Genomic DNA, 27,338 nt, shown 5'->3' on the forward strand with positions numbered 1-27,338 from the left:
AATAAAAAATTGCAGTTCTTGTACAACGCCTGCTTGCAATCATTATCAATTATATTGCAACACCAGGTGCCAGGGAGCTGAACCAGATCCCTTTCACTTAGAAAGCTAAAAATATCAGCTCATTATAATCACCGTAATGCACTAGAATTAGAACAATACGACTCTAGATTTTTCTTTGAAGGGTTTACACATTTGTTTTTAACAATCCGTGACAAAAAAATAAATTTCGACCAAATACAAAATCAAAATTCACATTTTTTTGTATCTGAGATGGCAAAACAATTCTAACCATCTTCTAAAACATAGCTGAGATAAATTACAGTAATTCTCGTTCATCAAGCGAGAGTAAAATTCTATTATAATGCGAGAGAGCAATAATAAGCAAATAAAGCACAAAACTTTACAAACTCAGAATGTGAAGTTGAAATTTAATGCTTCGCCGTTTTTCTTCAGTGAAGTCCAATCTGAACTGTTCTGATCTGCTTTCTAGAAATGTGCCTCATATACTTGGATAAGATTTTTAATGAGCATTACATTCGTATTGTTCTAAGTCTCGTGCATTATGATGATTATAATGAACTGAGATTTTTAGCTTGATATGTGAAAGGGATCTGGTTCAGCTCCCTGGCACCCGGTGTTGCAATATAATTGATAATGAAGGAGGTGGCCTAAAACAAATATGAATATTCACCAATAAGCAAATAGGAAATCTACAGCCAATTGTAGAATCTAACTTGTAAACTCCATGCTAAAAATAAGCAAGTGTGTATTGTTTGCATACCACCACGTTACTTGTTGTTTAAAGGTTTCAAAGGTTTAGTTTCCCTGATAGGATCTTTGCGCACCACACAAATGAAATACATAATTAGCTTGATGGTAGGAAGGAAAGGGTGACGATGGAAAGTTGTTTTTCAGACTGGAGGCCTGTGATGAGTGATTTGCCACAGGTATCTATGCTGGGCCCATTGTCCACCATTTATATAAATGATTTGGATAAGAATGTACAAGGCATGGTTAGTAAGTCTGCAAGTGGCACAAAAATATGTGGTAGCGTAGATAGTGAAGAAGGTTATCAACAATCGCAACAGGGTCTTGATCTGCTTGGTAAGTGGGCCGAGGGATGGCAGATGATGTTCAGTTTAGATCAGTGCAAAGTGTTGCATTTTGCAAAATCAGACCTGGAGAGCACTTTCAGAGTGAACGGTAGGGCCCTGAGGAGTGTTGTAGAATATAATGGTCCTTGGAATACAAGTACATAGTTCCCTGAAAAGGATGTCACAGGTAGACAGAATGATGAAGGAGGAGTCAGGCATACTGACCTTCATCATTCATGGCATAAAGTAGAGGAGTTGGAAGGTTATGTTGCAGTTGTATACACCACCAGGTTTAGGCATTATCAGGTTCTTGAACCGACCGGCGCAACCCTAACCCTACCTCCACAATGACACTGTGGTCCACCACTTGTACTACGAAGAACTTGTTTATTTTTTCCAAATATGTTTGTGCACTCATAGTTTTTTTGCACAGTCTTCTTTCCTTTAGACATTTTACGTGTCATTTTTGTAGAATTTGGGTTTTTTTCCCGTCTGTCTGAATCGATGTGCAGTGATGCTACTGCAAGCAAGGTTTTCATTGTACCTGTATCTCACCATTCTTGGGTCTGTCCGTAAGCTGTGTGACTCTGAAATCGCAGTATTAAAATACACTACAAAATAGCTGACGATCAGCAGTTAACTCCTGAAAAAAAATTACATTTAAATGATTACAAAGCAATTCTACAAATTTATTTACACGCCTGTCATCGTCGATTTTCTTTTTCCCTGAGAAGCTTCACGGAAGAATAACAAGATTGGAAACTAACCATAGTCTTCAGCAGATTTCAGTAGGACTTCAGGGTGTATTGAACCAAAGGCATTCCGTATGAATCTACGTCTGCGACGCAAGTCATCTTCCCAATAGTCCAGGCGCCAAAAATCATGTTGCTGACTGTGAAAAAACAAAACAGACACCCATATTCATACTTGTGAAAATTATGCTCCAAGAGGCAGTAGATTGTGCTCAACTCAATTAAAAGATATCTTTCCTATTAAAAGAACAAATCAACTTTCTGACACAGCAATAAAACAGTAGAGAAATCAAGAACATTTTCTCACTTGCCTAGACAGAGAACTACAGATGCAAATTTACAAGCAAAAGGCATAAATGGAAATGAGTGTCGATCCATGTAATATTTAAGGGCTGGACTCATTTGTCTTTCTGATAGAGATTTAAGTAGCATTCAAATCAAATTTGGTCAAAATTGGCTTTTTGGGGGCATTTATTTCTGTATTAAGTAGCATTAACAAACAACTACCTGGAATCATAAGGCAGCAAAAACTGCCATCGACATAAATCAGAGTAAGACCATTAACAAATACAGCATCAAATTACATTTATAAATGGCACAGCTTGCCTCCTTTTACAATGTTTTTTAACAAGGCTTGTAAATCATGCAATGGGACCTCAAACCAAACAGCATGCCATTTAATGACTCCAGCACTCTGCAGACTGAACTTAGAACTATAAAATATTGCTTTACTTGAGATTGCACAACCATGATTAAAATAATGTGTTGAAATATTCATTGAAATAATTCCCACAGGCGAAAAGCAACCTGAGAAATTTGCAATTTTATTCATTATTAATAAAGCTGAATTAAAGCTCAAAAAGTTCTAGCATGTGATAATTGTCTGGATAAATTATTATCACAACGTTATTGAAGGACTTGGATAATACTTTAAGCTTTCAATTAACATGTTCATGCCCTGTGAAATTTTGTTTCTATAAAGCAGAAAACATTCCAATATAGGAAATAAATATAAATGTATGGGAACACAACATGCCCTGGGTGAGATCCCGATTCAAGTACCATGCTTCGATCACTAAAGCTTCCATAATATTGGTAGTGAAGACCCTGTAGTAATAGCTAAAGCTACCTTCACTTTCAGCAACAGTTAAAGTAAAATCAGCAGCCTTAATCAGATATTGGAATGAAATACTTCCAAACAAAAAGTTACACTACAGTACTTTGGCAAAATTATAATCAGTGGGCTGATAAAAGCAGGCGGTGAATCTTCACCAAATTGCTTATTTGTCCCTTGTTTGAACTTTGGAAGGGGTCTGCCCACACACACTTAACCACAGAAGGTGAGTGAGCAGAGGATGCTGACTGCAGAAGAGGAAAAGCTGCAGAAGAATCTATGACAACATAAGCTTACGACCTCAGACCGGAACAGTGTTGCAGTAGAGCGGCACAGTGGTGCAGTTGGTAGATCTGTTGCTTCACACGGCCAGAGAACCGGATTCGATCTGGACCTTGGGTGCTGTCTGTGTGGAGTTTGTACGTTTCCTCCAGCCCACCGAGTGCACACAGACCATCGATCACTCGTTCACGCTAGTTCTATATTATTCCACTTCGGCATCCACTCCCTACACACTAGGGACAATTTACAGCATGATCAGCTGTGCCACCCTACTCCTCTACCAAAGAAAAGTGTCCTTTCCATTTACACTGTCTCCTCACGATTTTATTAATCACAATTAGTCTCTGCTCGGTTGCAAAGAAAACACGTCTTGCTTGTCAAATTTCTCCTCAGCAACAATTATGCAGTCCTGGCAACATCTTTGCAAAATTCTTCTATGCCCTCTTTCGTGCAATCACCTTTCTTGTAACATATTAAGGCTCAAGGCTTAAGGTGAGAGGAGCAAGATTTAAAGGTGATGTGCAGGGTAGGTTTTCTTTACAGATAAAGTGGTGGGTGCCTGGAACGCGCTACAAGGGGTGGTGATGGAGGCAGATACGATGGTGATATTTATGAGAATTTTGGATCTCACTTTTGGCACATGAATATGCAGACAATGGAGGGATTTGGTTTATGTGTAGACGGATATGAGGTTGTCTTGGCATCATGTTCGGTCCAAACATTGAAGACCGAAGATCCTGTTCCTGTGCTACTGTTCTATGCTCTATAGTGACAAGAACTCTGCACAGATTTCAAACTGTGACTTAACAGACATGTTGTGCATTGTTTGTATTCTAAGCATCATCTCATAAAGGAAAAGAAATATCAGACATGCCTTTTTAACCATCTTATTGACTTAACCTACAGTGTTTAAGGATCAGTGGAAATAAACTCCAAGGTTCCTCTGTTCCTTCATGCCACTCAATATCCTTCTATTTACTATAAATTCACTTGCCCATGGCATCTCCCCAAATACACTGTCACATTTCTCAGCATTAAATTTTACCTGTCTTTTTTCTGCTCAATTGACAAGCCAATCCATATATTCCTGCAGTCTAAATCTTTCCTTCTCACTGCTGTTAAACAGCCAATTTGTATAGCTTGAAATCTTTTCTATTCTTTTCCTTTAAATTTGCATCTAAAATACTGTAAATTACAAAAAGGAAAAGATTAAGTACTGGGCCCGATAGAATCCCATGGCAACAACTTTCCAGTTACAAAAACACTCACCAACCATTACGCTTTACCTCCATCACTGACCAAATGTTAGATTCTGAATGCAGTTTAGCAAATCTAAATGTTTTATACTCTCTGTACACTAGTTCTTCTGCATTTGTTCCAAACTTGCTCATCTACATTCCTTGAGTTGTTTGGAGGTGAAAACTACACTTCCAGCAGTGTGATTGTTGGCAGCACAGCTGGTAAAGCCGTTGCCTCATAGCCCAGGTTCGGCCCTGACCTCGGGTGCTGTTTGCGTGGAATTTGCACGTTCCCCCTGTGTGGGTTTCCTCTGGGTGTTCCGGTTTCCCCCCATCCCTCCACATCCTGGGTGGAGATTGTAATTTTAATTGGCCTCTGTAAATTGCCCATTGTTATAGGGTCATAAAGCATGGAAACAGGCCCTTCGGCCCAACTTGCCCATGCCGACCAAGGTGTACATCGCAGATGTGCCAGGCCAAACCCAGGGGTGGTGTGCGAGGAATATGGCAGAGTGGTTGAGAAAGTAGCTTTAAGGTATGATTCACTGAGAATGACTAACGAGGCCTGTTGCCTGATTTGTGAGACAGCTTTCCCAATTCTGACCCATCTATATCTCTGAAGGTTTTGACCTGGCAGTCACTTTACTGTTAACTCAGGTGCCACGGTTGATGGTGCAGGTCTGTGCAGTTTTATTACTGTTTTTAACCCAGTAATTTTGATGTCACTAATTAACCTACACAGCTATGTCAGAGTGCAGATGTGAGTCAAGCACATTGATTCTGAGGCCATGATTAATGCTCCATAGACACAAGTATAAAACCCACCATGACACAGATAAACCAACTAACTGGCATAGGTACAAGGAACTACAGATGCTGGTTTACAAAAAAAAAAACTTAAAGTAGTGGAGTAACTGAGCAGATCAGGCAACATTGCTTGACAACATGGCTAGGTGACGTTTCGGGTTGGGACCCTTCTTCAGACTGATTGTAGTAGTGGGAAGAAAGGTGGAAAGGTGGTGGGGGCAGGAGAAAGCGTAGCAAGTAATAAGTTGACACAGATGAGGGGAGAGGGTGTTGATTGGCAGATGGGTGGCCAAAGGCCAGAGATGAAAAGAAGGCAAAAGTCTGTGATAGGAGAGAAGAGGAATGAAATGTGAAGCCTGAGGGAGGGACAGGGGGAAGGGGAAGGGGAATGGGACAGTGAGAGAAATGGGTGGACATCCAGGTCGGGCACATGGAGAGAAGGTGGGAAAATGGGGGGTTGTGACCTAAAATTGGAGAATTCATTGTACATACCGTTGGGTTGCATATGAGGTATATAAGTGGAATATGAGGTGCTGTTCCTCCAGTTTGCATGGGACTTCACTGGCAATGGAGAAGGCCAAGGATAGAAAGGTCTGTGCGGGAAAGTGAAGGGGAGTTAAAGTGGTTAAAAAACCTTTAGCAGGGATGGAACTCAGCAATGGATCTGCACACAATTAATGCACAACCAGCTCTGCTGATCTTGTAAAGCCATCCTCACTGATGTCTGAGATCTTGTGCCAATATTTGGAAGGTTTCCCATGATAGTCATGATTAGTCAGGAATAGCTTTCAATGGTTTAATTGTGCTTTACGGTTACATGTGCAAAACATAGGGAAATTCATTTTTGAGTCATCAGATTTGGTGCCATTTGCAAAGTCCAATCCGTGTGCTAGGACTTATGGAGCAGCGCCTAATTCCAGGCGAGCCTCAGGCTGCTGCAGGGCCTCCAGCCATCGCCTTCATCCAGCTAACTGGCGTCCCTCTCCTCACCCAGCCACCTTTGTGTTCCAGGAGCACCTTCCGCAGCCAGTCTTGAGGGAATGGAAAGAAAGACCCTGGTTCACTTTCCTACCGACCTTGCTCTTCACTACCGTCATTCTTCGGTTCTCCAATCTTAGGGGGATGAGCATGGGCTAGGCTCGACGGCTTCCCTCCTACAGGCCGAGGGGTGTGTTCCAGGTTCAGTGGCGGGCAAGCCAGGCCTGCTGCTGGGTATGGCCACGGCTCGCCGGGATCAGACATTGTCCTTGATTCTTCTGTCTTACTGTTTCTAATACTAGCAGGCCAGGTCTATCAAAGATGAGGGCATAGTAACAGACAGTCCACACATGCAGTATTGTCAAGTCAAGTCAAGTCAATTTTATTTGTATAGCACATTTAAAAACAACCCACGTTGACCAAAGTGCTGTACATCTGATTAGGTACTAAGGAAAAAAAATGAAACATACAGTAGCACGCAAACAGTTCACAGCGCCTCCTCAATGAGCCTCAAACGCTAGGGAGTAGAAATAGGTTTTGAGCCTGGACTTAAAGGAGTCGATGGATGGGGCAGTTCTGATGGGGAGAGGGATGCTGTTCCACAGTCTAGGAGCTGCAACCGCAAAAGCGCGGTCACCCCTGAGCTTAAGTCTAGACCGCGGGATAGTGAGTAGCCCCAAGTCGGCCGACCTGAGGGACCTGGAGTTAGAGAGGGGGGGTTAGAAGATTTTTGATGTAGGGGGGGGAATGTCCATTTAGGGCTTTATACGTGAATAGGAGGAGCTTGAAGTTGATTCTGTACCGTACAGGGAGCCAGTGGAGAGAGGCCAGAATCGGGGTGATGTGGTCCCTTTTACGGGTACCCGTCAGGAGTCTCGCTGCGGCGTTTTGGACCAGTTGCAGGCGGGACAGGGAAGATTGGCTGATCCCAGTGTATAGGGAGTTGCAGTAGTCTAGGCGGGAGGAAATGAAAGCGTGAATGATTTTTTCTGTGTCGTCGAATTGGAGGAAAGGTTTGATTTTAGCTATGGTTCGAAGTTGGAAGAAGCTGGCTTTCACCACAGCGTTGACTTGCTTATCAAATTTTAATGCAGAGTCAAATATCATGCCGAGGTTTTTGACATGCGGTTTGATTAGGCAGGATAGACTTCCAAGACTGCCTGTTATCGATTTGATGGAGTCGGGGGGCCGAATAGGATGACCTCAGACTTGCTCTCATTTAATTGGAGGAAGTTCTGTGCCATCCAACATTTTATGTCCTCAAGGCAGTGTAAGAGGCTGTTTAAATTTGACTGGTTGTTGGGTTTCAGGGGGAGGTAAAGCTGAGTGTCATCGGCATAGCAGTGGAAAGAAATGCCGTGCCTTTGAATGATTTGGCCAAGGGGGAGCATGTATAGAGAGAAGAGAATGGGGCCTAGGATGGAGCCTTGTGGAACTCCGCAGGAGAGGCTAGCTGGAGCAGAGGAATAACTGCCTATGTTGATGGCGAAACTCCTATCTTTGAGGTACGAAGCGAACCAGCTCAGGGCAGTGCCATCAATGCCAACCGCGTACCGGAGACGGTCAATAAGGATGGTGTGGTCCACTGTATCGAACGCTGAGCTGAGGTCGAGAAGGAGCAGGATTGCACAGTCGCCGGTGTCGATGGCGAGAAGCAGGTCGTTATGTACCTTCAACAAGGCAGACTCTGTGCTGTGGTGGGCTCTGAAACCTGACTGGAAACTTTCCAGGATGGTGTTTTGGTGCAGGTAGGGCACTAATTGGTTTAGAATTGCCTTTTCAAGGACTTTTGACAGGAATGGCAGTTTGGAAATGGGTCTGTAGTTGCTAGGCAAGGTGGGGTCTAGGTTAGGTTTTTTTCAGTAGGGGCTGGACCACCGCGTGCTTGAAACTGGTTGGAACAGTGCCAGTGGCCAGAGAACTGTTGATAATAGAGAGGATGCTGGGACCGGCTATTGCAATGACATCCTTCAGAAGGGCAGTGGGGGCAGGATCAAGGGGGCAGGTTGCAGGTTTCATAGCGGAGACAAGCTTTGCAAGGGAGGATAGAGTGACAGGTTGGAAGCAGTCCAATTTAGATGAACAGATTAGAGAGACAGCTAGGTCACGGATGGAAGGGGAAATGTTCATTCTAATGTTCTCAAATGTTCTCTATTGTGCACTGTTCTACTCACTACGTGATGGGAAAGATGTGATTGCATTGGAGAGAATGCAGAGAAGATTCACCAAGATATTTTCCAGATTGGAGGACTTTAGTTAAGGGGAGTGATCCAATAGGCTGGGTTTGTTTTCCCTACAACAAAGGAGGTTGAGGGGGTAACCTGATACAGGTATTTATGTTTATGAGAGGGACAGATGGTGTAGAATCTTTTTCCCCATAGTAGAGGTGTTAAAAACAAGAGGGCATAGGTTTACGATGAAGGTAAAGAATTTTGAGATGATCTGAAGGGGTTATTTTTGTGATGCAGAGAATGGTTGATATCTTGAACATGTTACAACTAATACATTTAAAAGGCATTTAGACAGACACTCAAATAGGTAAAGGACATGATTCAGGCCTAATGTGAGCAAATGGAATTAGTGTGAATGGTAATAAGGTCAGCATGGATGTTGTGGGTTGATGTTATTCAGCCTTACCAGCACACACTGAAACCCAGAGTATTCATGCTGGAATGAACAAAGTGGTTACATTTTATTATCTGAGGTCTTGAACCCCTCTGGGAAATATTGTTTCCAGGTGAACAAAGGCATCACAATTATTTCAACAGTATGTGATAAAGGAGACAAAATAATTCTGATAAATCTTGATTACTGATAATAAAGTTGTAGATGTAGTAATACAGCATGGAAACAGGCCCAATCATCCATGACAACCAAGATGCCCCATCTAATCTAGTCTCATTTGCCGCATAGCTAATGTTATCCCACTTTTCAAGAAAGGAGCGAGAGAGAAAACGGGGAATTACAGACCAGTTAGTCTGACTTTGGTGGTGGGAAAGATGCTGGAGTCAATTATTAAAGAGGTAATAACGGTGCATTTGGATAGCAGTAAAAGGATAAGTCCAAGTCAGCATGGATTTATGAAAGGGAAATCATGCTTGACTAATCTTCTGGAATTTTATGAGGATGTGACAAGTAAAATGGATGAAGGGGAGCCAGTGGATGTAGTGTATCTAGACTTTCACAAAGCCTTTGATAAGGTCCCGCACGGGAGATTGGTGACTAAAAATTGCAACAAATTGCAACAAATCTGAAATCATCATCATTAGTCCAAAAACGCTCACCAAATCCACCCAAAACTTCATCCTCAACATTGACGGTCTCCCAGTATCCACCTCACCTCACATCCGGAATCTTGGAATCATCCTTGATCAAACCCTCTCCTTCGACAAACACATCAAACACATCACAAAGACAGCCTTCTTCCACCTCAAAAACATTGCCCGTCTCCGTCCATCCCTCTCCTCCACAGCTGCAGAAACCCTCATCCACGCCTTCATCACCTCCCGTCTGGACTACTGCAACAGCCTCCTCTATGGCGCACCCTCAAAAATCATCAATAAACTTCAATACATTCAAAACTCCGCTGCCCGTCTACTCACACACACCTTGATCCGTGACCATATCACCCCCGTACTTTATAAACTCCACTGGCTCCCCATCCCCCAGAGAATCCAGTACAAAATCCTCCTCATAACCTACAAAGCCCTCTATAACCTGGCCCCATCCTACCTGACCGACCTCCTCCACAGGCACACTCCCACCTGCACCCTCCGCTCTGCCGCTGCCAATCTCCTATCCCCCCACATCCGGACCAAACTCAGATCCTGGGGGGACAGGGCTTTCTCCATCGCTGCTCCCACCCTATGGAACTCACTACCCCAAACCGTTAGAGACTCCTCCACACTCACCACATTCAAAACATCGCTGAAGTCTCACCTGTTCAGTACTGCCTTCAACCACTGAAGGTCACCTCACCTTCTGTCTCCTTTCTCTGTTCATTTATTTATTTACTTATTTATCTATTTATTCATTTCCCTATGTTCTCAAAATCTCTGTAAAGCGTCTTTGAGTATATGAAAAGCGCTATATAAATAAAATGCATTATTATTATTATTATAAAATTAGAGCACATGGTATTGGGGGTAGGGTGTTGACACGGATAGAAAATTGGTTGGCAGACAGGAAGCAAAGAGTAGGCGTAAATGGGTCCTTTTCAGAATGGCAGGCAGTGGCGAGTGGAGTGCTGCAAGGCTCGGTGTTTGGGCCGCAACAGTTTACAATATATATTAATGATTTGGAAGAGGGAATTAGAAGCAACACTAACAAGTTTGCGGATGATACAAAGCTGGGTGGCAGTGTAAACTGTGAAAAGGATGTTAGGAGGTTGCAGGGTGACCTGAACAGGTTGAGTGAGTGGGCAGATGCGTGGCAGATACAGTATAATATAGATAAATGTGAGGTTATCCACTTTGGCGGCAAAAGCAAGGAGGCAGATTATTATCTCAATGGAGTTAGGTTAGGTAAGGGGAGGTGTCCTTGTACACCAGTCACTGAAAGTTGGCGTGCAGGTATAGCAGGCAGTGAAGAAAGCTAATGGAATGTTGGCCTGCATAACAAGAGTATTTCAGTATAGGAGTAAAGAGGTTCCTCTGCAGTTGTGTAGGGCCCTGGTAAGACCACATCTGGAGTATTGTATACAGTTTTGGTCTCCTAATTTGAGGAAGGACACCCTTGTAATTGAGGCAGTGCAGCGTAGGTTCACGAGATTGATCCCTGGGATGGCGGGACTGTCATATGAGGAAAGATTGAAAAGACTAGGCTTGTATTCACTGGAGTTTAGAAGGATGAGAGGGGATCTTATAGAAACATATAAAATTATAAAAGGACTTGGCAAGCTAGATGCAGGAAAAATGTTCCCAATGTTGGGCGAGTCCAGAACAGGGGCCAGTCTTAGAATAAAGGGGAGGCCATTTAAAACTGAGGTGAGAAAAAACATTTTCACCCAGAGTCGTGAATTTGTGGAATTCTCTGCCACAGAGGGCTGTGGAAGCCAAATCACTGGATGGATTTAAGAGAGTGTTGGATAGAGCTCCAGGGGCTAGTGGAATCAAGGGATATGGGGAGAAGGCAGGCACGGGTTATTGATTGGGGATGATCAGCCATGATCACAATGAATGGCGGTGCTGGCTCGAAGGGCCAAATGGTCTCCTCCTGCACCTATTTTCTATGTTTCTATGACCCATATCCCTCTAAACCTTTCCTATCCATGTACCTGTCCAAGTGTCTTTTAAATTATGTTTTAGTACCTGCCTTAACTACCTCCTCTGGCAGCTTGTTCCATATATATCCATCTCCCTCTGAGTGAAAGAGTTGCCCCTCATGTTCCTATTAAATCTTTCCCCTCTTATCTTAAACTTGTGTCCTCTGGTTCTTGGTTCCAATACTCTGGATCAAAGTCTCTCTGTGCATTCGCCTTATCAATTACCATAATGATTTTATACACACATACATAAAGATGCAAATGTAACTGAATCATGGTTAACTGTACATTAAAAAATGTGAATTTCTGCAACACAGCCATAAGCAGTAGTATTTTTCAGGGTTTAGTAAACACATTGAGTTGTGGCCTGCCATTAACTTTTACAATACCCTAAAAGGCAGTAAACATTTGATCAGTCCTGCTTTAGGTTAGACCGGTTAATGACTCAAAATTAAGAAACTTCATAATGTTGCCATGAACCTTTCTCTACCCCTGCTGAGAAGTGAGCTACTGAGCCAGAAAACTATATAAATGGTTAAATTATATATGAAGATGAAAGCCTGACATTGAAGTCATTACTCCATGCTATTCAAATAGATTTGAAAGCTTTATATTGCTAATGTATTTGCCAAACTGACTTCTTTCTGCCCATGTTTAAGAATTTCTTATATAAATAAACATTGTGCTTCTTCCCATATTCTATTGCTATATTAACATAAAATATTAGTTCTGTTTTCTGAAAGATTAGATACTTTATGCTGGATGTTTGATTATGATACAGCCCTGAAATATCACACACTTTATCATGCCTGCCTGCCTTTCATCTTTGATAATTATTTCTGAATATCTGTAATGACCCAAACAGCAAATTCAAACACAATAAATCTTCAGGCAATAACTCAGAATGGCAGACTATTCATCAGGAAGGCAATCTGTAGAAATAATTAGCTCTCTTGACTTTCACTTCCTACTTTCCAATTGTACACAATGACAAAAATATGGTGGTCAAGGTTTATACAAAGCAGGCTAAATTTATTATTCACATCTCCAATCAATCATTGCAAGACATACTTGAAAATCTAATTTGCTGTTCAACATTGATAACCATGAACTGCCAGGAATGATTGTTGTTTTGTACATCTTCACCAACCTATATCATGTAAAATTTTCACATTGGTTATTTATATAATTTAGAATTATTGGAGTAATTTGCTTCCCCATGCTCCTAACCCAGTTCATCAAATAATGTTTTTTTTCTCCATTTTTATAAAGGTGGAAAAAATAAAGGTCTTCTTACATTTAAATTATATCTCCTGTGATAAATTGTCCGGCATACAATGAATTTAAATTTTCCATCGCAATAAATTTATTTTATTCATTAATGATTTTGATTATTTTTCAGAACAGCAACAAACAATGAGGTGATTATATATATGACTGATGTTAATATACTAACAGTGAAAGATGGAGGTGAAATGGCGTGCTGTGTTGCTTCATAATGGCAGATATTTAGGAATGCTGATTTACAAAGGGGAAATAAATCTAGCTATTGATTTTTATGGAGGCACCTCTGAAACAAATCTAAAGCTTCCTCCAGGCTAAAATGTTTCTTTATGCATTACAAAAAGATAAACTGAGTATATGTAATGGCCTAGAGAAGTATTTCTTGCACAGCTAAGGTCAAAGTTCTACAATATCTCATATCAATTCACAAACTTTATCCATATAAATTTGAAACATTACAAAGGAATCTTGAAACTATCATCCCTTGTGCTACTTATTTTCACCTTGTATGATCCTTACACTATATTTGGTGGAAACCTTCACTGGAGTTCAATTTGAATTTGAGAGGATGACAATGTATCGCAGATAGGTAAAAACTCTGCTGCGGCTCAAACTCAAACCATTTATTAACACACTAAGTTTCACAGATGCATGGTATTGCTAATAATTTCCCATGCTGCGACCATTTACTAAACCGAACCTAAATCGATTTCTCAGCAGAGACGTTCAGCTCAGTTGTACTGTGTAGTTTGTCCCTACACTAGGTACAATTTACATTTATACCAAGCCAGTTAAACCACAAACCTGTACGTCTTTGGAGTGTGGAAGGAAACCGAGGAAACCTGTGCTGTCTGTATGGAGTTTGTATGTTCTCCCTGTGACCGCGTGGGTTTTCTCCAGGTGCTCTGGTTTCCTCATGCACTCCAAAGACATACGTTTGTAGGATAAATGACTTCTGTAAATTGTAAATTGTCCCTAGTGTGTAGGATAGCGCTGGTGTACGGGCTGATCACTGATCGGCGTGGACTCAGTAGGCCGAAGGGCCTGTTTCCATGCTGTATCTCTAAAATCTAAATTTCTGCAGTTGGTGGGGAACATTGTGGAATCTGCCTGCTCATTCAGAAATCAACCTTTAATCTACCTCTAATCACCACTTTGATTTCACCAGAACTCCAGTCATTTCTGAAAAAAGTTCCTTAGACTATTTGCCTGCATGGTGCTCTCGCTGTTTTTTCTGGAACTGAGCACAGGCACTAGAGGGAGTAGCAGCATGGACATAAGTCCAAGGAAAGGAAGAACAGAGACGTTATTAACGTGAGTTTTACACTGCCAGGATCTACACGGACCCACATTCCTACCATAATTTCTCCGAGGAACTAATATTTACAGAATCTTTGTGACAGAATGCATTGCCTAGAAACATACTGCACAGGAACAGGCCCTTCTTCCCACAATGTCTGTGCTGAACATTATGCCAAGCTAAATTAATCTCACCTGCCTGCGCATGATCCATTCCCTGCATATCCATGTGCCTATGTAAAAGCCTCCTAAACACCACTATCGTATCTGCCTCCACCACCACCCCTGGCAGCGCATTCCAGGCACCCATCACCCTCTGTGTAAAAAAACATGCCCCACACATTTCCTTTGCACTTTACCCCTTTCACCTTAAAGCAATGCCCTCCAGTCTTTAACATTTCCACTCTGGTCATAGACAATTTTTTGGAGATTAAACTCCAGGATCACAAATAAATCCCTGTGCTGCTCTGACAGTCAAAGTTAACATCACTATAATACTAACCATACCCACCAGATCATTGGAGAGTCATGGAGTCATAGAACATGGAAACAGGCCCTTTGGCCCAATTTGCTCATGCCGACCAACATGTCCCATTTATACTAGTCCCAGCTGCCTGCGTTTGCCCATTTCCCTCTAAACATATCCTATCCATGGACAGCTCAGTGCAATATACTAATGTTCTATGCTTCAGGACAAAATGACTATTTCTACTTTTTTTTCAGAAACACAAAACAGAGCCACAGACTCGGTGGGCTGAAGAGACTGTTTAAATGTTGTATCTCTAATCTAAACAAACCTAAATGTGTGGATTTGTCAGCCTTGTAGCCAACCTTGGCAGCCAAAGTTCAAGCGATGTACAGTTCATGGATACAAAATCACTATGATAGGGGTCTAATTAGAAACCCCCTAAAAATGCAACCCAAGGCTTATTTGCCCAAAAACTATTTCAGTCCTCTATAGAACCCTTTGTGTTAGCTCTACAGAATAATGTAGGTTTGAGTAAAAGTATTTGTTTATTATTGCCGAGATACATTGAAATGCTTTGCTTGCATGCAATCCAGTCAAATCATATTTTACACGAGTACAATCAAGTACAACAATTAGTGCAAAGAGAAAAACCCCAGAGTGCAGTCCTTTACACGGAGTTTGCACGTTCTCCCTGTGACCGCATAGGTTTTCTCCGGGTGCTCCATTTTCCTCCCACGTTCCAAAGACGTACAGGTTAATTGGCTTCTGTAAATTGTCCCTAGTGTGTAGGATAGAACTAACATATGGGTGATCACTGGTCGCCGCGGACTCGGTGGGCTGAAGAGACTGTTTAAATGCTGTATTTCTAAACTAAACAAAACTAAATGTTGATTTGCTAAATTGAAACAGATTACCATTGATACCTCCACAGTGTCAATTACTTCCAGGGAGAAGATCTTAAAGGATGCCTTTTCAGCCGTGCGATCTTCCTGAAAAAGCCATGGAAACATTAGGCTCTAAGTCAGCCAAATGAAATAACGGCAACACTGTGGCACTGAAGCCTGCATTTAAAATGGTCTATTAATGGATCTGCTAGTGTGGTGGTTCAACCAGTTCCTGACCATTCTCCAGGAAGAAAACCTTGAGAATGATACTTCAATGATACTTCATTCTGAGTTTGTCCATTATAAATGTCCTGTTCCATTGGTAACGATCTCTGTAAAAGGTTGTCAGATTCAATGGCAAGGATTCTTTTTCTACGAAGAGAACACCATCATATTGAAGTGCAAGCAAAGCATGATCATAACGGGAGACTCATTTTTCATTGGAGACAGAAGACAAAGGTTATGTCAATGTCTGTGAACATGAATCTCCTGCGAGTGTGGTTAACCTTCTTCACCTTCATACATGGGAGACAATGTCTCACCTTTTCTTAGATGAATGCAAGGTTTAGCAGCTGTGACTCAATCATTTTCATTCATCCATGATGCAAGGGGTACTTAGTTTAGGGTTTAGTTTAGTTTAGAGATACAGTGCGGAAACAGGCCCTTGTGCACCGACCAGTGATCCCCGCATATTAACACTATCCTACACACACTGGTGACAATTTTTATATTTACCAAGCCAATTAACCTACATAACTGTATGTCTTTGGAGTGTGGGAGGAAACCGAAGATCTCGGAGAAAACCCACACAGGTCACGGGGAGAAGGTACAAACTCCGTACAGACAGCACCCGTAGTTGGGATCGAACCCGGGTCTCCGGGCGCTGCATTCATTGTAAGGTAGCAACTCTACCGCTGTGCCACTGTGCCGCCCATGTCTGCTTCTGGCTTTGTGGTTTATAGTAAGGGTTTTTTTCTTCTGGCACGCCAGAGTTTGAGGGAACACCTGATAGAAGTATATAAAATTATGAGTGGCATACATAGGGTAGACAGTCAGAACCCTTTTCTCTGGATGGAAATATCAAATAGTAGAGGACATTTCTTTAGGGTGAGTAGGGGATAGTTTAAAGGAGATGTGCAGAGCAAATTTTTGCCCCAACTCCCAATGACCAAATTAACCTCTAAACATTTGTGATTGAGGCAGCCTTGGCAGGAACCCAAGGGGCTCTGAAAACCAAGAAGATAGAGAATAAAAGCCTGGTATGGTGTATAAACGGTATGCTTCTATTTTGCTGAGGCTCCACTGTATAACTGTTCAATCAGAGTCCATGTATTTCTATGTCCTTTTCAACAACAAAATACACAATAACACAATTATCTACAAAATATACAAGGTGTTAAACTGATGAATGCACTTTTAAGGACACATGATTAACTATCATTTCAAGTGGTTTAGATTAATCTGCATTTCTCCCAAGATAACCTAATCCAAAAGAAAATGCAGCTATTGAAAGCCAACAGACAAACCATTTCCAGTGATCATGTCGGAAACTGGAGGCCAACAAAATCACAGAAATGACTGTGAGAAGAGAATGACTTTCATCTGCATTTAGTTAAGGCAGGCATTCAATTCACTTTGATTGTGAACAGTGTAACAGCCTGTTATAGCTTAAAATGAAAGAAAATTGTGTAATAGATGCAGTGGTATAGGGTGAATCTATAAGTAATCTATTCAATATTCTATTTCTATCACCCAATGTGAAAGAAATGCTGATATTTGTTTCCAAAAAGGACACAAAGTCCTGGAGTAACTCAGCTGCTCAGGCAAAGTCTCCAGTGAGCATAGACGTTTCGAGTCGGGACCCTTCTTCAGAGCAAGTACTGTGTGGGATGAGGTTGAGAGGTGAATTTGTAGAAAAAACACAAATGTGGATGTTACCATTTCTGAGAGATGCAAACACTTTAGATGTGTATAGGAAATAACTTTTTAAGAACTTTTGCTTTTCTCATTAGTCTGCTATATATCTATGAAAGAGTAATTTAGTGACAGCGCCACATGTTATTACCATGAAGGGAAAACTTCTCCGGATCATGGAAACTACTCCGGATCATGGAAATTCAAACAAGGATTGAGGTTTTTAAGATAACTTTGTTCACAACTGACAAAATAAAATTGTGTTGAAAAAAACATTTCCTTGAGGGTGCAGTATATCTAACTTATGTCATGCAGTGTTTCAAATTTCAAGTTTACAATTTCATGCAAAGGTCTCATTTATTCTCTACATGATAGATGCATTCATCCAACTCATTTTTTTAAATTTATTTCCCCTTTTCTTTCTAATTATCTTGTACTTCTAGACACGATTCATCTCTATGGGAGTTTTTAAACACCCCTGTGGTTACTAAATGGTTGAACTACATTCTGCACTTTGTATCTTCCCCTTTGCTCTATCTATTTTACTTGAGTTTGATTTGATTGTATTTGTATATAGTATTATCTGATCTGTTTGGATAGCATGCAAAACAAAGCGTTTCACTGTACTTCAGTACATGTGACTAAAATAATCTAAACCTAAACCTATCTAATCAATTGTACAACCAGTTTAGGTAAAATAAAACAAATTCATTAATTATTAATCTCAGTTCAAAGTTGAAGCTGTAAACCAGTAATGCTCCAAATGAATACCTCCCGTTCTAGTTTAATGAAGGTTTGAGGTTAAAACTGCCCTTAGGGTAGACCTCATAAGAGCAATTAGTGGAAGGAAAGAGAATACAAATAGTAAAACACAGATAAAATGAGCGTTTTATTCACTAGCCTTAGGAGAGTCAGGTATTAGTGTGCCTGTTTTCATCAAGGACATCTATAAATGAAGCTGCAATGCAATTGCATGATTGCAACTCAGTTAACTAAAATCAATAGCTCAGTGATTTGGGCTCAGAGTTGAAGATTATTGGATATTACAATAGAGGGGGGATGAAAGGTTCATACCATCGGCAAGTAATTATGCCACACCAGATTGTTACCATTCATCATTGCTGAAAGATGACACTCACTGTTAGTCAAGGGAAACAGTTGCTTCAATGGTTCTCTCCAGATCAATAACTGACACATTTTTCTCAGGCAAAAAATAATTATACAATAAAAAACTTTGAGATCAATATAGTCAAGGTAACGTAGGCTCTGTTCACATACTGCGATATCGAGTGGTGAAATGCGCATCACTGAATTTCACAGTATTTTGCCAAATTGAAAATTCAAGCTTTTCTCTGTCTCTTCCAGTAAATATTTACATTCATTCACATAATGAAGTGTTTGATGCATGAGGAATGAATTGTCCATATCACCTTAAGTTACTTAAAAAAAGATTGGGCAAAAATGGGGCACAACTATATAAATAGGAGTCTAATAAGGGTTTGCAATAATTGTTTAAACTAACAACGTGCAAATCTAGAACTGACCTTGAACCTGAACTTGCTACATGAGCATTAATCAAATGTCAAAATGTCAAACAATACAAATAACTGATCTTTGTTGAATCTGTACAAGATGGAGATTCACTGTGGAAAAGCACATATGTACGAAGCTCTTTGCCTGGGTAAAATACATTAAAATACAAGATGTCTGCAGATTCATCTCTGGATCACATTGCATTTGGATCTTAGTTTCCATGAAATTCATACACATTAATCTAAATGCCAATCACAGCAACTACTTCCTGATGTCTATGCTTAGACCTATAACCCAATCTAATAGGTCAGGTAAGGTTAAAAGGGCAAGAAAAATCACTGCTAGAGTGAAAAAAAAATGACATCCAATTTTCAAGCTGATTTATCAGTGGAAAGCTCAAATTGATAGTTTGTCCATTAGAGGTAGCGACCTGTCTCCAAAAGCTGTTAAAAAGCCCTTAGTTTTGATTTAGCAGCATAGATCAATACAAAACCATACGGTTTCAATTTTGCAAACATTGATTTTCTGATACTACTTCAATACAAGAGCATAAATCACGAAGGCTGCTTAAATATTTGATCCAATAATGGCAATTTTATATGCTACATATTTCATATTTTGAAGAAAAAAATAGATTAGTTAAACAAATTCTAAGAGTTTAATAAATCGCATGATGGCAGACTTTAAGAATCTAAGAATGCTTTATTCACTCAGATTTTGCCCTTGAGAATTTTCACACAAGAAGCCACATTGCAACGAATAACAACCCATTCTGATAGCAGAACTTTCACAAAAGAGTGAAATCAAAGAATTTAACAAAGGATGAAGTTAATATAAATTGGTAAACTTTTCCAAGATTAAATGCAATTCACCTTGATTCTCTTTGACATAATTTGTCAGCAAGTATAAAACAATGAGGTGGATTTTTCTCTTGGTTGCTTGCTTAAAATATTTCTGTTAGATTCATGTCAGTGGAAATGTCAGAATTTCTGTTATTCATTTTTCAGCATTAAGAATAAACGAGTTCGGTATCTCGGCTGTGCTTGCCCAGGTCATAGGTCACTCGTGCTAAACATTCTCGCCGGCTGAGCTGCTGCGTATTTACAGACCTGCGTTTCATCCGTATTTTCCAGTTTTGCTTCTTCGAGGTAAGAAAATACTGCTTTCAAAACTATTAACTAGGTATATTTATGGTCAATTTGTACGAAACTACGATGATTTTGTAGGTTTTATTGCTTTATGCTTCGGTGAGTGAGCGAGAGGGATGATGAATAACAAGCATTTTTTATTGTTTTTTGTTTTGGAGGTGGGGGGAGAATGAAATGAAATGTATGATTTCTATAACTATCAATAGACTTCTGAATGAGTTCTGCATGTATATGTGTAAGTAAAGTCGTGTAGTAAAAAACAGTCAAGAGTCTCCTGACTAGTCATGTCTCTTCTGATTCCCATAACATTGGATAATTTTAATCAGTATTTGACATTCTAATTTTCTGTTATAATCTTGTGATTATATAAATTAATTCAATATACTTGCACTATTTTCTTTTGCATTGTAACATGTACCGACCGGTATGTAATGGACATACTTACAGGACCCTATTTGAATTAACATACAGTATGATTGACTTTGTTATTTATTTTGTTTTATGTTACTAGGCAAAGCCATGCGAAGCTGTGCAATTTTGGGCTGTGGGATACCGAACTCGCTTATTCTCCAGACTTCTGAAGAAGGGTCATGACCCGAAACGTCACCCATTCCTTCCCTCCCGAGATGCTGCCTGACTCGCTGAGTTACTCCAGCATTTTGTGTCTACCTTCAATTTAATCCAGCATCTGCAGGTTTTTTTTCCTAGAGTTTGAAGGAAGTGGGCAGAAACAGTTTCCTGTTGCAAATTTACAGTTGTAGCTGTCACACACATTCTGCATCCACTTATTCAGGTGATACGTGCTACTCCCATAGCCCAAAATTGCACAAATTTGCATGGCTTTGCCCAGTAACATATAAAACAAAATAAATAACAAAGTTAATCATATGTTAATTCAGATAGGGTCCTGTATGCATGTCCATTACATACTGGTACAAGTTACAATGCAAAAGAAAATGGTGCAAGTATATTGAACTAATTTATATAATCACGATTATAACAGAAAATTAGAATGTCAAATACTGATTAAAATGATCCAATGTTACGGGAATCAGAAGACATGATTAGTCAGGAGACTCGTGACTAAGTTTTGTACTGCACAACTTTACTTATACATGTACATGCAGAACTCATTCAGAAGTCTATTGATAGTTATAGAAATCATACATTTCATTTCATTCTCCCCCCCCTCCAAAACAAAAAACAATAAAAAATGCTTGTTATTCATCGTCACGATCTCGCTTACTCACCGAAGCATAAAGCAATAAAACCTACAAAATCATCGTAGTTTTGTACACATTAACCATAAATACACCTAGTTAATAGTTTTGAAAGCAGTATTTTCTTACCTCGAAGAGGCAAAACTGGAAAAAACAGATGTTTTCATGCAGCAGCTCAGCCAGCGAGAATGTTTAGCACGAGTGACCTATGACCTGGGCATGCGCAGTCGAGATACCAAACTCGCTTAATGCTAGCAAAGCCAACAATAACAATGCCCTCCCGAAAATGGTGGTAATTTACCTTTTTTAATTAGTGTACTCCTTTTGGCAAAGATACTTTCACAAACAATCATAATGCATGTACTTGTAATGAAGTGTTTTGCTCACTACAATAAAGCACATATTACAATACTATTAGGATTCCTTGTGTAATTTACTCAAAAGTAGCAACTTTAAAAGTTTTGGTGTGTGCCTCCTTAGTTCTATAAACCCGTGAAAGAAAAAGACGCCAGCCAGCTCAACAAGCTACTGCCCTGTATTGACAATGTGCAGTTTATAATATAAGGGGATATACGATGCCGCCTTTTTTTTACACAGAGGGTAGAATGCGCTGCCAGGGGTGGTGGTTGAGCAGATCCGATAGTGGTATTTAAGAGGCTGTTGGATAGACATATAGAAATGGAGGGATATAGATTGTGTGCAGGTAAATAAGAGTTTGCCTTGGCATCATGTTCGGCACAGATGTTGTGGGCTGAAGGGCCTGTTCCTGACTAAACTATTCTATGATCTATCCCAGTACTTCAACATTAGTAATTGGTTTTTTGATGAATTTTGTGATTAGTAAAATGGATTTGGAAAGTGCTGGAAAGTAAAACTCTTGAGTTTTGCATACTTGTTCCTCTACCACGCTGTATTTTCAGACACTCAAAAGATGACCATTTTCAAAATCGGAGCCATCATATCTGTTCCTTCATCCCTTATTCATCCCGAACCTCAACTGAACAGTTCTTATGTTCTGGAATCTTTCCCTGTTGTCCTCATCATCACATCTTCTCCCTGGTGATTCAACCCCTTAACCAACACCCAATTAAACTTTTAATTCACATTTCCTCTTTTGTCTCATATTTCCTTTGCTGGCTTCGTCCTTTTAACCTTTCACAAGTTTAGGTCTAGGTTTATGTTTATTCGTGTCACGTGTACCGAGGTACAGTGGAATGCATGGTTTTGCATGCTATCCAATCAGATCAGATATACCATGCATAGATACAATTAGTTCAAACTCAAGTACAATAGGTAGCGCAAAGGAGAAGATACAGAGTGCAGAGTATAGTTCTCAGCATTGGAGCGCATCAATTCCAGAGACAAAGTCCAATGCCCTCAATGGGGTAGAGGGGAATCGAACAGTACCCTGGCCTATGGAAAGACCGTTCAGAAGTCTGATAACGGAGAGGTAGAAAATGATCCTGAGCCTGGTCAAGTAATCCAGAAATTCAAAGTCCCATCCTGGCTCCACTTGCATCTAATGAGAAGGTTGCAACTTCAAGTCACTCTAGAAACGCAGGCACTAATATCTAGGGTTATAGCCCAGTGTCAGTTTCCTCTTATGGATGCAAAGCTAAATTAAGCCTCATCTCCGCCCTCAAGAAATTATGTAAAATACCGCATGGGAAAACTCTGAACAACACCGAGGGAATTATTTATACTCTCCTGGCCACTTCATACCTCAATCACTATCACTTTCTGTTCATTTTCACATTTCTGCCTGCAGCAGCATATCAATAAAAATTGGTACTTTAAAACAGAGTCTGCAGTTCAAATGCACTTCATTGATTGTAAAGTGCTTTGGAAAATCCAGGTCCTCTGAAAGGTGTTTATTGAAGACAGATCCATTTTTACTTCTTTTCATAAATATATTGCTCTTGTCCTTGCTGCATTGAGTCCAAATGCCTTCAAGATCTTGGGCTTAACTTCATATCTGTTCTGATAACCTCGAGCAATCTATTCCAGGCATTCAACCTTGCTAGTACTTCAAGTCTTTCTCTTTAGATTATTTTCTTCTCTGCTCTGCTATCAAAGGCCGCCTTTCAGTCTGGCTGCCGAGACTCTGGAAATTTAACCCTTGATGCATTTTGTCAAGATGATGCTTCTGAAAATAAACTTTAATTCAATTCCTGTAAACTATCACCGTTTCTTTACATATAACATGAAAACATGATTTCCAACTACCTTTGATCACTGTACATGCTTAAATTGTATGCTATCATAAGATGAGAATTCCAAAGAATTATGTATGTCACAAATGCGCTATAATATTGACTGAATTCTTTGTTACAGTAGTGATTAAGTTACTGGATTAGCAGACGCAACAATGGACTATTGATTCACACCCAAGAGTTGAATCTCACCATAGCAGCTGGGGACTTTAAATTCAAATGATAAAAGCAATTTAGATTCCAAAAGCAAATCCCAGTCTTAGTAACAGTGGCACAGCTAGTAGGGCTGCTGCTTTACTGCGCCAGATAACCGGGTTTAATCTGGACCTTGGGTGCTGTCTGTGTGTGGAGTTTGCACATTTCCCTGTGACCACATGGGTTTCCTCCGGGTGCACCGGTTTCCTCCAACATCCCAAAGATGTGCGCGTTTGTAGGTTAATTACCCCTAATGTGCAGGGAGTGGATACGAAAATGGGATAACATAGAACTAGTGTGAATGGGTGATTGATGGCCGGCATGGACTCAGTGGGCCGAAGGGTTTGTGTCTAAGCTATATTTCCAACTAAACAAACTGACAAACTAAACAAAACCATGAAAATGCCAGATTCCCATTTAAAACACGCACTTTGTTCATGAATGCCTAACAGGGAAGGAACAACTGGCGAACATTCTAGTTGGGCTTTTATATGATTACTTGGCTATGTGGGTTAGACTTAACTGCCTCCTCAACCCACGAGTAAATGAAGATAGACAATAAACAGCAGACGCACGGAACTGCAGATGCTGGAATCTTGCGTAGAATACAAAGTGTAAGAGTAACTTAGCGAGTCAGGCAGCATCTCTGGACGATGTTGACAGGCCACATTTCGAGTCAGGATCCTTGTTCGGCCTATCCACGTCCTCCAGAGATGCTGCCTGACCCATTGCTTCACTCCAGCACTTTGGGTTCTAGACAATAAACAACAGCAGAGCTGTTCTGGGAAATCAGAGCACAATGACATGGCACCAAATATTTCCATCCAAATGTCACAAAAGGAGTTGCACAAATTGCAAAGAATTAACAAATAATACATAATCCCCCAAAAAACTAAAATTTGATGTTTAAATAATATTTTAAAATTGGCAGACACAAGGATCTGCAGATGCTGGTTTTCAACATGACACAAAGCACTGGAGTAACTCAGCGGCTCAGGCAGTATATCTGGAGAATATGGTATCGAAACTTGGAATGGGATATACCTTTGGAGCATTTAAGGACTTTCATATTTTACAACAGGAGCAATAATGGAAAAGTTAATGCAGCATTGAATAAGACTGAGTTGCTCAGCTGCAACAGTGCCTATTACTCCTTGAGAATGTGTCATTTTTCTCGCCGGGCAGCTTTTACAGTGTAAATTAGAACAGGGGAAAGAACACTGACTTCATATATTCCAAAGCAATTTGGATTGCGATTAAAGTTATTTGTACAAAAAACATGAGTGAAATGTGGTAGTTTGGTTAAAAATGTGTCCTCTTTTGCAATCCTCTACTTGATACAGCAGAACCTGATTTTGTCTGAACTTCTCTGAAATAATATTTTGACAAAAAATTTAAAATAAACACCATTCCCCTGCCCAAAGTAGTACTGCAAAGACATTAAAATCAATTCACAAATATATTTTGACACTAATATTTAAGAATAGCTTTCAATGGCCTGTTTCCTTTATCATTGTTACCTTTTTGCACATCACGATCTATATCTCTCGTTTCCCTTATCCCTAACAAGTCTGAAGAATGGTCTCAACCCAAAGCGTCACCCATTCCTTCTCTCCAGAGATGCTGCCTGTCCCGCTGAGTTACTCCAGCTTTATGTGTCTATCTTCGGTTTAAACCAGCATCTGCAGTTCCTTCTTACACACTACCTGCCTTATTGCTTGTTAACTGTGATAGTCCCTGCCTCAACTATTTCCTCTGGCAGTTCATTCCATACACCCACCACCCTTTGTGCGAAAAAGTTACCCATCAGATTCCTACAAAATCTTTCCCCCTTCACCTTAAACCTATGCTCTCTGGTTCTTGATTCCCCTACTCTGTCAAGAGACTCGATGTGTCTACCCAATCTATTCCTCTCATGATTTTATACACCTCCATAAGATCACCCCACATCCTCCAGCATTCCAGGGAATACAGTCCCAGCCTGCTCAACTTCTCCCTACAACTCAGACCCTCGAGTTCTGACAACATCCTTGTAAATTTCTCTGCATGCTTTCCAACTTGACAACAACTTTTCTGTAACATGGTGCCCAGAATTGAATTCAATACTCTAAATGCTGCCTCACCAATGTCTTTTATAACTGCAAAATGACCTTCCAACTTTCTTTGTCCCGCCCCCCATGACATCGGTCTGAAGAAGGGTCTCGACCCGAAACGTCACCCATTTCTTCTCTCCTAGATGCTGCCTGACCTGCTGAGTTATTCCAGCATTTTGTGATACCTTCGATTTGTACCAGCATTTGCAGTTATTTTCCTACTCCTTCCCAACTTCTATACTCAATACTCTGACTGATAAATGCCAATGTGCCAAAAGCCTTTTGATCACACCATCTACCAGTGATGACAACTTCAATGAACTTTGTTCCTGCACTCCTAGATCCCTCAGCTCAACAACACTTCCCAGAGCCCTACCATTCACTGTGTAGGTCTTGCCCATGTCAGACTTCCCAAAATGCAACACCTGACATTTCTTTGTATTAAATTCCATCAACCATTCCTCAGCCCACGTGGCCAATTGATCAAGATGCTGCTACAATTTTGGCCAACCATCTTCACTATCTGCAATACTATCCACCTTTGTATCATTTGCAAACTTGCTAATCTTGCCATGTATTCCCATCCAATTCATTGATATAGATGAAAAGCCATAACGGGCCCAGCGCCAAACCTTGAGGCACACCACTAGTCACACACCTCCTGTCCGAGAAGCAGCCTTCCACCATTACCTTCTGCTTCTTTCCATGAAGCCAATTTTCTATCCATTCAATAGACAATAGACAATAGACAATAGGTGCAGGAGTAGGCCATTCAGCCCTTCGAGCCAGCACCGCCATTCAATGCGATCATGGCTGATCACTCTCAATCAGTACCCCGTTCCTGCCTTCTCCCCATACCCCCTCACTCCGCTATCCTTAAGAGCTCTATCCAGCTCTCTCTTGAAAGCATCCAACGAACTGGCCTCCACTGCCTTCTGAGGCAGAGAATTCCACACCTTCACCACTCTCTGACTGAAAAAGTTCTTCCTCATCTCCGTTCTAAATGGCCTACCCCTTATTCTTAAACTGTGGCCCCTTGTTCTGGACTCCCCCAACATTGGGAACATGTTTCCTGCCTCTAATGTGTCCAATCCCCTAATTATCTTATATGTTTCAATAAGATCCCCCCTCATCCTTCTAAATTCCAGTGTATACAAGCCCAATCGCTCCAGCCTTTCAACATACGACAGTCATTCAGCTATCTCCCCTATGATACCATGTGATCTTATATCATTGCTCCACAACCTTTACTCCAGGTGCTCCTCAGCTTATGATGGGGTTCCGTTCCAAGAAACCCATCGCAAACCGAAAATATTGTAAGTCGAAATGCATTTAATACACCTGATCACATGGCCAGAAGCTCGCTATGGATTGCTGCCATTTGCACCATCGCAAAGTCGAAATATCGCAAGTCAATAGACAATAGGTGCAGGAGGAGGCCATTCGGCCCTTCGAGCCGGCACCGCCATTCAATGTGATCATGGCTGATCATTCATAATCAGTACCCCGTTCCTGCCTTCTCCCCATCCCCCCTGACTCCGCTATCATTAAGAGCTCT

The 27,338-nt window shown here is 40.7% G+C and overlaps 1 protein-coding gene across 1 annotated transcript in view; it reads right to left on the reverse strand.

Moving 5' to 3' along the window:
• The window catches only part of nbeaa (neurobeachin a), a 449,617-nt gene that overhangs the window by 177,893 nt on the left and 244,386 nt on the right, over window positions 1–27,338 (reverse strand). The window contains exon 38 of the mRNA XM_078403202.1: window positions 1,862–1,986. Within this exon, the coding sequence (XP_078259328.1) occupies window positions 1,862–1,986 (125 nt within the window). The remainder of the gene's footprint in view (window positions 1–1,861; window positions 1,987–27,338) is intronic.

This window comes from Rhinoraja longicauda, chromosome 7 (genome assembly GCF_053455715.1).
Source record: "Rhinoraja longicauda isolate Sanriku21f chromosome 7, sRhiLon1.1, whole genome shotgun sequence".
Classification (NCBI taxonomy): Eukaryota; Metazoa; Chordata; class Chondrichthyes; order Rajiformes; family Arhynchobatidae; genus Rhinoraja; species Rhinoraja longicauda.